This window comes from Phoenix dactylifera, chromosome 10, assembly GCF_009389715.1.
Source record: "Phoenix dactylifera cultivar Barhee BC4 chromosome 10, palm_55x_up_171113_PBpolish2nd_filt_p, whole genome shotgun sequence".
NCBI lineage: Eukaryota > Viridiplantae > Streptophyta > Magnoliopsida > Arecales > Arecaceae > Phoenix > Phoenix dactylifera.
The window spans coordinates 8,973,786-8,985,931 of NC_052401.1; the positions used below are offsets into that span (position 1 = coordinate 8,973,786).

General features: G+C 39.4%; 1 protein-coding gene across 2 annotated transcripts; it reads right to left on the bottom strand.

Moving 5' to 3' along the window:
- Window positions 1–270: 270 nt before the first annotated feature.
- LOC103722555 (ELMO domain-containing protein B-like) lies at window positions 271–10,590 on the bottom strand. 2 transcript variants are annotated; one of them, XM_008813154.3, is made up of 9 exons: window positions 10,382–10,590; window positions 7,681–7,793; window positions 5,906–5,974; window positions 4,280–4,395; window positions 4,119–4,173; window positions 3,794–3,914; window positions 1,540–1,587; window positions 1,330–1,424; window positions 271–1,221 (listed from the first exon to the last, which is right to left on the bottom strand). In XM_008813154.3, the coding sequence occupies exons 1-9, from the start codon at window positions 10,476–10,478 to the stop codon at window positions 1,216–1,218; spliced, it is 720 nt and encodes a 239-aa protein (XP_008811376.2). In that variant the 5' UTR covers window positions 10,479–10,590; the 3' UTR covers window positions 271–1,215. The 2 variants fall into 2 exon arrangements, with proteins under 2 accessions (XP_008811376.2, XP_008811375.2); XM_008813153.3 differs by having other exon boundaries at window positions 271–1,225; window positions 10,382–10,584.
- Window positions 10,591–12,146: the final 1,556 nt, after the last annotated feature.

Below are 12,146 nucleotides of genomic sequence, written 5' to 3' on the forward strand. Positions count from 1 at the left end.
ACTTGCTTAGAGCTGCATTTTCTTTCAATTACACTTCTTCTCAATCTTGCCCTTAAAAGACCCTCCTTTAGACAGGAAGAAAATCATTATCATCTTATCGCCCTTAGATTGCTGTTTACACTAAGAAAACTATAGACCTGAAAAAAATCTACACATTAATACCAATTGGTACCATGAATAATGACAGAAGTTCAAAACCTAGAAAGACCAGCCATGAGAAACTGACAAGATAGAATATGAATTGGATTAGTCACATGAGCACATTTAACATAGAATATAGAAGACAACAATGGTTTAATCTTATAAATAAAGTCATTCATCCATGCTTAGTTTTCTTCAAATCAAAATCTGATTGAAATGCAGAAGATATTCACATATTAATAAGGTGAGTAAATGCATGATTTAATTCGCTCATTGCTTTCCTCTGATGTATCCATTGGAGAAGAAAAAATGTTCCAAAAGCTATATCATTAGGCTGGACCTCCTTTTCCAACTCCCAGAGGAGCTTGAGAGCGCTATTAGCATGATCATTGATGAGCTAACCTACAAATCATCTTATTCCATGTGACATTGTTCTTTTCTTTTTTTTCTGGCATTTTCCCAAACAGTTTAAGCGCCATTGAAACCGCATCATTCTTAGCATCCATACATATCCGCCAAAGCCGTCCCAGGAATCTCTCCCATATGAACCCCCTTCTCCTTCACATACGAATGAATCTGCCGCCTCAAGTCCAACCCGCCCAATCGAGGACAAGCTGAGAGCACCAACACCCCAGAGTTGCTTCGCATGGTTCGACACTGATCATCGTTGTCCAAATTATCAAATTTCTCCCAGGATCTCCATCGAACAAGTGGCAGGCATCATCCACAAACTCGAGTGCCGCATAACAACGCATCCATCCATTGATAACATACAAATCCGATCCAACCCGTGCTTCATGACATAAGCTTGGCACAGTCTTTGAGGATGAAATGGAACACGTCCTTGCATCATATGCTTTTCGTTTAAATGTCTATGAGGTCATCAGATTTTTTCTTGTTTTTGCTGAAGAGTGTAAAAAAAAAAAAAAACGGTGGAAGAGGGGACCATACACTTCAATCGACTAGCCTTCAGTGAGCTCCACAGCTAGCAAAGAAGGCTATAAGATGGCATGTCTTCTATCCGCATCACATCATCCAATAGTAATTCCCTCTCCAGCTGTGCACGAGTCGATCTCAAAACTTCCTATCAACAAATAAATTTCAACAAGTACTTCTCAACAAATAACATATATGATGAATGGAGACAGGTAGAAGTAGGCTTCTTCTGAGCCAAAAGCAAGTACTTACATTGAATTCCATGTAGGAAGCATTCTTTTCCAGCCACTGCTTGTCCATAACCACAAATGCTACGCAGTAAAGCAAGTCGAATGCCCACTCATCTTCTGCAAGCACATATCAAACAAGGCAAGCATCTTACATTCCGTTCGACTAAAAATTCCAGCATCCAACTATATGAAAGCTGCAGTTGGCTTTGTTTAGGTGTAGCTGCAATCTCACCTGACAGCATTTGGATGAAAACAGCTCTAACAAAAGTCCTTCGCTTTGCTGCAGATGTGTCATCCTAAATTAGTATCAGCTCAATCAATTGTCCTTAAATACTCTAAACTATTAATCTATTACATCAGACATACATAACAAGGGTAAGTTTCAGTTAAATGTATTCCTGTGTTAGAGAAAGTTCAGTGTACCAGCTTATTTGCATCATAAAAGATTGTGGTAGATACTGGTAACTTATTCATTTATATATTACCCTGTACCACATCTGGTTTTACTGTCCACTAGTGTCATTTTCTGTTCAGGTAATGCATATTGTTGAGTCTACAAGCTGCTTCCATGCATGCACCCCTTATTCCATCATCATTGCCTCAGAGTATTGAGTCCTATCACAGTAAATCTATCTGCTGCATTTAGGCCAAAAAGTCGGGAAAACACCATGAAGGATCCAACCATTTGTTGAACCCTGACGATCATCATACCTTGATGAATTTATCTTTCAAAGAATCGCCAGATTCTGGGATTAACTAACCAGTTGCTCCCTGCAAAAATTGCCATAATCCAGCAAAACCAGCGGTCTCTCATTGTCTCCTCAAAAGCCACCTGAGGACAGTCATGGACTGCCCATAGGTTATTCTGTGTCCTCAATACCTGAAACCACCCCTGAAGGATCATACTAAGTCATCTGATCATAGAAATTAGAGAACCTAGGGATGTCAGCCTATTGATGCCTGTTGATGTCACTCTTCAAGGCATGTCTCTTCTTATACCTGCCAAATACTTGACAGAAATCAAGGCATCTAATTCTTCTCTTTTCTCCACCTTGATTAATGAATCTTTCCATCTGTCTATGGATTACCTTGGATGCATTGCATTATTGGGGTTGCATTATTTCATGAATTAGCATCAACAAGGACTTCAAGGAGACAGAGGAAAGGAAGTCTCTTTGCAATTGTTTTAAATTCTGCCTGCTGGCATTAGACATGGAAAACAGGTCTCCCTTCTTTCATCTTTGCAATTGTTTATTTTGTTTACTTAGACAAACGAGATTAAGAGAGAGTAAATAGTTGGTCCAATTGAGAAAGAGAAAGAACAGAATATTCTTCTTATATGTATGTGTATATGAGAGAGAGGGAGATGAATTATATATTAGTGTAGCCAAATTGTCTGTGGACTAGGATACAATACTCTAATGGGGCAAAAATTTTTCACAATACATCACAAGGACTAGATGGGTTAAGAAATACTGTAATGATGAGGAATAATTCAATTTGAGGGCCTGTTTAACTAAATCCGGCAGGATAAGCAGGGATTGGAAGGGAGGGACCAGGAGGGGGAGCGGGAGAGGGAGAGCGTGCCCACATGTTCTACTCCCCAAAGGGTTCAAAAAAGACATTGAGAGGAGGTGGGACTCGCAACCCCCTGCACTCTCCCTCTCCCTCCCTTCCACCTCACACTTCAATCCCGGCCTATCCCACCGAATTTAGCCCAACAGGGCCTATGCTTATTAACTTCCCCTCGCCACATAATATTCTGTATTAGCCCTTTTTTCAAACTAGAAAACAGAACCCATGAAGCTCACATCTCTCCTTATACTTCTACTGGTTTATATTGTTTGAGAAACGATCTGACCATAATGCTGCTAATTTTATATTTAAGAATTTTATAGTGTTTTGTGGGGAATCTCAGCTTCAAAGTACATGCAGCTTCTTGAAAATAACCAGAAAAGATGTCTAGACCTGCAAAGCCATATAATGGTGATGAAGATGATGATGATGATGATGAGTATGATGTGGATGATGGGGATGATAAGGAAGAATTTGTTCCCAACTACAAAACTCCTTAGTCAATTCGATAATGTATGTCTACCACAGGAATTGGAGGTTTCTCTTTCTCAAGGTTTTTAGGTGAAGCATACTTTCATGCAGACCTCTTCATTGAAGTCCTTTGTTTTACACCTTTCCCCTTATATCAAAATAAGAGAAGATAAAAAAGAAAGAGATCCACATGCACTGAGCAATGTGTTTGGGGATATACAGGATTCTGAAAACTACCCTCCTCTCTAAATTCTTTTGGGTCTAACAGTTCATTCTTCAACAGTTTCATGAAGAAAAGAGAAAGCTGATTGTAATCACCTTGGCTTTGTTTAGAACATGTATTTATTTGCTTGTTTTTTGACACTGTAGCTATATATTCAACAACAAGAAGTCATGGAATAGTTTAAGGATATATACATGGCGAGAGCAGAAATACTTACTAGATTGCAGATCCAGCATTTGCATTATCATGAATGTAATATTTACACCAGCAACTGCAAATGGGTACTCCCAAGTAGCTCGCTTCCCACCTTGTTTCTTCAGCAGCCTCTGAAAAGAAGTCTGCAATATAAAACAAGTCAGTTAATCTGCTCTCAAGTAAATACTGGTGTAGAAAAAGCTTTATGAAGACAATAAATGAAACTTTCACAGAGACAAGAAAATTCTTATTTAACTAGAGCAAAACTGATATTGGTGAGAACCACTGATCAGAATATTTTCATCATATAAACAAAGAACTGATGGAAATGAATAATATCGTCTTACAGAAAATGTCTTTGCAAAGAAGAGCAGGTTCTCCAATGAAATAAATCCAGCTCCTCTGCTCAAAATGCAAAAGTGATTGCATGAACAAACACATTCACAAGGAAATAAACAGCATCTAACAGAGGGCTGCATGCAAAATGAATAAAATTTCAGAATTGTACCTGAAATCAGTCGATGGGTCCCTACCCTGCCATCCCATCTCCTTCCACTGGTCAGATATCAGACCATGAAGTTCTTGATCAGGGTATGTCGCATACCAAAGAGCTCTGAGAGCTTCCTGCTTCAAGAGATAAATTTCATGAGGTGCTGACAGAATAAAGGCAACATTTAGTAAGCTATAGAATGTCAAAAACATTTCATAATTTTGAGGACTGAATCCTTAAGGTTCTTGAGGGTTCATTTCAAAGAGAGAAAGAAAAGGAACAGAAGGTAGCGCAAACTCCGTGTTGTGTTCATGTAATATTATACTTTATGGGCTCGTTTGGTTCACGGGAAGCATTTTCCTTCCTAGGAATATGATTCCTGGGAAACAAATTCCTAGGAAGAGGATGCCTAGGAAAGTACTTTTGGCATGTTTGGTTGACCATGGGAAAGCGACAAATTTTCAAGATGCTTATGTTTGGTTGGCCATCCACTTTCCTAGGAAAGTTATATATAATTCCTATTATGCCCTTAATAAAAATTAGGTTTTTAATGCCTCTTTAATGCTTCTTTAATGCTGAAGGGACTTTTTGGGAAAAAGTAAAAATTGAGTGATTCCCGCCTCATGGGAAAGTAACTTTCCCATGTTTCTCATGGGAAAGACTTTCCCATGAAATGTGGGAATCACATTCCCATGGGAATACAACTTTCCCTTCTCTCTCCTTTGAAAACTCCAACCAAACAAGAGGCATCTCATTACTTTCCCGTTGACCACACTTTCCCCTCTTCTTTTTCCGCGAACCAAACGAGCCCTATATAAAACTAAGACTCAATATTATCATTCTATTATAAATGATTCTAAGACTGCAAGTTAATATGCTATCACACGCGCACACAGATGGTTGGGGGGGGTGGTCGTGCTGACAACAAAAGGGAAAAAGTCATTTGTGCCACTAAAGCCCAAGAAGAGGGCACTAAATACCACGTGACAGCCTTAGCTCCCACCTAGCACCATAGGCTCCCAACCTACTGTCCATTTGGTCAGATTGGCCTTAACCAAGAAAGAAAAAATATATAAACTAACTAGATGGATGAGGCAGCTGTTGGTGGCAAGTGGCAACATCGGCTGACCCAGGAGAGAAAATCAAGGAAAGACCCCCAAGTGATGTGGATGAGTAAGATGACCACAAAGGAGCAGTATCAAGCAACGAAGTCAAAGTTGACTTTTACAATTTCTGTTTTCTTATGCTATCAATTATCAACCACAAAATCTAAAACATATTTGAATATTAGAAACTTACAACCTACAGCATCTGTCAATAAATGGCTAGAGTCCAAAGCACAGGTACAGTGCAGTCAAGAGTTTGTGCATGTTTCATTCAAAATTAGAAGTTGTAATGAATCTCCCTCGTGTCTGGGATCATGAAATAAAATAAAGATGAATAATCAGCACCTTCATGGCAAATGCGACCACTAGATGTGATTCATTTAAGCTACCAGCTAAAAACAAGGATCCTCCTATCTTTAGCACTATGAGACCATTGAAGGCTGAATTAACTTATCCACTCAGTATTTGTTAGTGTTAATTATGGATGCACCATACATGCACCACAAATATACATATCATACTAGATGAGCAAAGTCACCTGATGATCTCTCCTAAGGGAATCAAAGTAAACCTTCATGCGATGCTTCAGTCTTTGAAGTCTTTCTTCCTGCAATACATCAACAATTAATTAATGGCATGTGGATAGTGTCAAAAGCTGTTACAAACAAGGCACTTTACTGTATCGACATAAATAATGGTTCACAAATTTAGGTTAAAAAAACCGAACTATGTTTGTTCAATAAGCTTAATTTCAGATTTCTTAGAAAACTGGTGAAGACAACTTGAAGAAAGAAGCATAGCAGCAAGCGCACACAAAAACATTTTCACAGAGAAAATATCATTTTATGTTATAGTTGTTAACGATCAAATAACAAAAGCAGAATTTAATAAATTTTTATGTGCAGAATACTATATTCAAAAAAAACTAAAAGGTTCATGACATTCAAAAAATGAGCTCTCTCTCTCACACACAGACACTATAGATGCCAAAAGTTGACTCAAGATCCATACTTGTGTTGGCCATATACATTGGGAAAGGCCAACACCACCATTTGGAACTTTATAATTTAACATTTGATTAATTTCAAGCTTTCTTGGACTTCAAGTTCATCTCTTCCTACTGGATTTCATGATATCCCCTCTACTCCTCTCTCACTTATGTTTTCAACTTTTCTATTTTCTTGCATCTCTACAATTCGGCACTGCATCATAGGCCACGTTAGCAACGTGGATCAACTAACTTGATCAACAAGAGAGTATCAAAAAAAAAAAGAAAAAAAGAGTAGAACCATGCCTTTTCTTCTATGAAAAAATCAGGTCCGCAGAGACTAGTCTTTCAAATTGATCATCAATATTAGGGATGCATGATGGGCAGGTTGGGTTCGGCTATAGGTGGTCTTGGCTCGGCCTAGGTTACCAGACAGCTAGTCCATACTTAACCCAACATGTATGTGCCCAAGCTCAGCCCAACAAGATAAAGCGAGCTCGAGTTGAAATCGAAACAGCCCCAATTAATAACAACTCAAAATTCAAAAAACATCACTCTCATTCCCCATCTGTAGTCATATTTACAATTCCAAATCTGTATTAATAATTTATATACAATTCTTAATTAGAATAACAATTACTTAATTTTTAGTATCACATTTTTACTATATTGTTGTAGTATATATATGGCAAATATATATACATGCTATAAAAGTACCAGGCAGGGATGGGTTAAGCTATCGGGCTCATAAATCACTGACCCAAGTTCAGCCCAATTTTGAATTGGGTCAAAACCTTGATTCCTTAATTTTTAGTATCACATTTTTACTATATTGTTGTAGTATATATATGGCAAATATATATACATGCCATAAAAGTACCAGGCAGGGATGGGTTAAGCTATCGGGCTCATAAATCACTGACCCAAGTTCAGCCCAATTTTGAATTGGGTCAAAACCTTGCTGCCTGAGCTCAGCCGATCCCATAGAAATATTGGCCCAAACTTCTTATACCACGGGCCTCATCGAGCATGCCATGGGTTGGCCCAGCCCAATGTGCATGGCTAATTAATATGAATTGCATGCACCAGCAAGTTGTGCATCTAGAAAGTTGCTAAAACCATTCGTTGGTATCCAAAACACTTATAAAAGAATTAACAGCCGAGAGAGTGTGATATTAATTAAAATAATCAATAGAAAACTTTAGGACACGCTAGCATCAAAGATACCGAGTGAACAGGTTTCTTTCGATGTGCCTCACAGATGGAAAACACTCAAAGAGAAATGATAAGTAATCCCATGGACATAATTCATAAATGAAACTTGCCTGTAAAGGCGTAAGATTGACGCAGATGCGTTCATATGTTACTTTTCGCTTCATACAAACACAAGAAAGACCCCTTCCAATCCATCTTGGTGATCCACATGTTGAAGAATCATCTGTGCACAAGCAATTGAAAACTCTTCAGGTTGGCACTATAACAAAATCATGACATACAATCAATGACTGAAGCAGTAAGCATCTGAAGCATGCTATTGTTCAAGAGTCAATCATTGTTCACCAGTATATCAAACACCACAAGGGCATCCAGTGCATTTAAGTACTGTAAAAGGCATACACTAGCTGGCTATAATACTTTGACAGTATGCAAGACGTTACGGGAGGCTGAAAAACAAAAGTTAATATATATGCTTTCTTCCTTCTTTTTTTTTAATGAACTGGCTGATTTACACAGCCCTAGAATAAATATACCCGCTTGCATCAGCCATGAATACCTCTTGAAAGTAATAAAGATGAGGATTCCTATAGTTTGGATCCACTGTGTTCAACAACAAAGGATGCCACTCAGTCAGCTGCTCTAATTGTCTCTTTGAATATGTGCTTAGTTACGCAAGAAGTGATAGTTGACTTTAATCTCTAAAATCCCCTACCAACATGATATGATCAGCTTGTAGAATATATGCTTTCTTTAAACAAAAGTAATTAAAGCTATCCCACAAAAGTTACATTTGCAACTACCTATTTACAGATTATAAATTCCTTCTTCTTTCCCACAAGTTACGCTGCAAAAGAACAGAATGGACTCTCTGAGTTGACTCGGTAATCTGTTGAACCCAAAAGCATTATTGCACTATAGCACAAGCCTAAAGTCTAGAGACCCTTCTTAAGCACCATTTTAGCAAAAGTCAGCCACTTCTGCCTACCCTTAACCTATTCCATTTCACTTTATTACTAAAAATCAAGATTTTCTAATAGCCCACAGTCTAATCTTCTCCACATTCTACTAATTTTCTTTCTTTTTTGTTTTTGATAAGGCAGACAAATCATACAATCCTAGTATGAAGATATCCCAAAAAATTAAAAATAAAATATCACGAAGCATGGTCGAGACAACTAATATAGTGGTCCACAAAAACTCTTCAGCATGCTTCGCTACATAGAAGAGAACGCAATCCGTCGCTCTATTCGTCTTACGGTAGATCTGTTAATTTTCTTTGCAAGACATAAAAGACAGTATGCTAGAACTTATCGGTGCTATTAATAAGAATTATATTTAAATAATTACCAAAAAATGGTAATACCACGAATAACTAGCACTCACCAGTGACCCAAACACTTGTACGTTGGAAGAAAAGAAGTAGAGCTAGGGCAAAATCGTAAATTGCCAAACAAATGAGGACAGTTCTAGAGAAAGGAAACACAAATCATAGTACTTCGTGGGGTGGTTCTATATACACCCCCCCCTATTGCTAAGGACACCCCCCAAAAACCAAAAGAAAATACCCAAACTAACCTTTAGTGTAATTACCATATTGCCCTTGAAATTTTCTCATATACCCCCCTTCCTCCTCCTCCGTTTCGTTTTGAAAAGAAAAAAAAAAACACCTCTCAAACCCCCCTTAAACCCTCGATCCATTTACATCGTTTAGGCGATCTTTGAAGGAGATTTAAGCCCCATTCGAAGCATGGACAAGCAACTAGTGATTTGGGACGAAGAATCGGCCGCAAAGGTACGTGTTCCACCTTGTTTCGAATTTTTTTTTTTTTCACGGTTCGTGCTCCGTTCGGCACTGGATCGCCGAACAAAAGGCTTCTGTTCGGCTGAACAGTGCCGAACAGAAGCCTTCTGTTCGGCAACCCTCAACCGAACAGAAGCCTTCTGTTCGGCTGCACAGTGCCGAACAGAAGGCTTCTGTCCGGCACTGTACAGCCGAACAGAAGGGGAGGCGGGAGAGGAGGTGTACTGAGAAAATTTCAAGGGCAATATGGTAATTACACTAAAGGTTAGTTTGGGTATTTTTTTTTTTGGTTTTTGGGGGGTGTCCTTAGCAATAGGGGGGGTGTATATAGAACCACCCTACTTCGTGTCATGCTCCCCATGTTCAAAAGAGTAGTAGTAGAAATAAGCCAGAATGCCAGAGATTCCGGCCTTTATTTTCCCACCTACCTTTTCCGATTAATAAACAAATCTTGTAAAAGCCTCATCTTTAATGCATACACCTTAACGAAACCTGCCAGATTCGGTGAGACATTGACACCAGTACGATGATCAAAAATTTGACTCTACCCTTAATTTCAAAAAGCTAAATAATTGCCCAAAAAACATCTTTTTTTAACCAAACCAAAGCTCTAATTTCATCAATCTCGCCTCTTCACACAATCTTGTCCCAGCACTGAAAAAAATTATATATATATAAAAAATCCGTATTCAAGAGAAAAGCACGGCATACATCGCACATTGTGCGATTTCCACTTAAAACATGATAGAAATTAAGAGAAAAGCCAAATAAGAAAAGAAAAATCGAAGAAAAAGGAGAGATTTCGGATTCCAATTCGAAACCAATGCCCCAAAAAACAAGATCGCAAGAAACGACCAAAGATTCCAACTTTTTCAGAGAAAAGACCCCAAAAAAATGCTTGATTTTCTCCTCAACCACAGATTATCACAATAAACACAGATCTAAAGTAGAAGAAATCGTGAATCCGCTCGTTCCATTAATGCACAACGAAACGAAATCGAGATCACCTGAGGTCACAGAGGAGCCATGAGAGCACCTCGAGATCGAGACCGGCGGCAGCGACCGGATCGCCATACAACTCCCATTGTTCCCCTCCACTCCCATACCTCCTCCTATTCTCTCTCTCTTCTCCCTCCACACTCAGAGGAGTCTCGCTTGGAACGAAAGAAGAGAAGAAAGCGAGCGAGATGGGAGCGTTATTTATAGCAACGGAGAGAACCCTGTCGTTTTCTTCCGGGCTTTCCGCCAAGAGGCCAGGACGCGAGACCAGCACGCCGTTTTTTTTATAAAAAAATGCATCTAAATGACTAAAACGCCCCTACGTGTCGCAACGTGATCGGACGGCCCACGAGCGGTGGTTTGTGAGAGCGGTCTGATCTCGATCCGACGAGTAGTGACGGTAGCGTGGGAACGGTTAACAGGGATGCAATCATGGGTGATTATTGGTCAAACACGGGCAGATGATTAGGGGAAAGCGGGGCCCACCGGATGGATGGTTGATAGCCAGCTGATCGGAGTTCGGAACCACCGGAGAGATTAGTGGTCCCTGGTGACGGCCGGAGATGGATCCATAGGGCATTTTGTGCTTCTTCTTCTTCTTTTTTTTTTGTTTTGCTTTGCTACTCATGTTGGATATCACTTCTTGTGGGACAATTATGGGGTGATTTGGGTGGGAGGAATCACATGGTGACACCATAGCCAAAGTTGATTGCAACCAAAGCTTGCAAGCATTGTGGTCCATGGATAACATCAGAATAAGAGTTGTAAACATCTGAAAAAGACTTGTATCTTTTGGAATTCATCGTTCTTTATACGAATCCACTGTTGGATTGTGCAATGATTATCTATACAGATAGATGATCGTTTAGTTTGGAATATTTTGAGAGTTGTGCTGGGGGTGACTCGATGGTTAGTGTTGCAAAAAATTCGCACAAAAAAATACAATCCAAACCCGTAACATCTAACCATTTACTCTTTTTTTTTTTATTGAGTTCAGAGGGTCAAAATTCACCAATTGAAACGCCTCAGGGCCTGAGACTTAGTACATCATATTGCAACAAATTGCAGCCTGTGTTATGTAATTAATGACTTCTTATTAAAACTTATTCATAAAAAATTGATGCACTTTCTTCTTTCTTCTCAACTTGGTGACTTTCATATATGGCTCGCACTACGCCTAAACTCAAGTTATGCAATATATATAGATATGGCTATATGAATAGAATTATTTTTCTTGTAGAAGTTTATAAGCTCCAATATCACATTCAATGTATCTATGTACGATAACTACATGAGATTTCTATTCGCAGCCGTTTTAGAATCATTTAGAGAAAATACTAATTCACCTTCATCTAAGCAATTGTTGTTTAGTCACGATCAAATGCAATGATTTGTATATGATAAGGTCAAGGAAGATCGGCTTCCGGCTCGCGCGTCCAACGCTACGAGGGATCTGTCGCCCTCCGACCTCGTTCCCACCGGTCTCAGACAGCAGAGGCGACTGCTTCTCCTCAGAGGTATTGTCCGCTTTGAACGCGTCGTGCGCTACCTTTGGGGGTCCACGTAGGTACTAGCCTCTTGGGCGCGTCATGCGCTACCCTCACGGTTTCGTCCCATAAAAGGCGCCTCTGAAGAGAAAGGGATAGCCCCCCTTCATTTAAGGAATAGACCTTTCCGCTATCTAGTCGATATAGGATTAAGTTCGGACCCTTTATTTCCACAACATAGCCCCCCCAGCGGAGGGGTCTGTGCCGGGGTCAAGGGCTCTCAATG

Coding starts and splice junctions, on each gene's coding strand:
- LOC103722555 (XM_008813153.3), bottom strand. CDS start 10,478: ATGGGAGTGGAGGGGAACAATGGGAGTTGTATGGCGATCCGGTCGCTG. Junction 3,915..4,118: donor TCTTTGCAAAGACATTTTCT/GTAAGACGATAT, acceptor TTTATATTGCAG/ACTTCTTTTCAGAGGCTGCT. Junction 1,425..1,539: donor TTTCATCCAAATGCTGTCAG/GTGAGATTGCAG, acceptor ATGTGCTTGCAG/AAGATGAGTGGGCATTCGAC.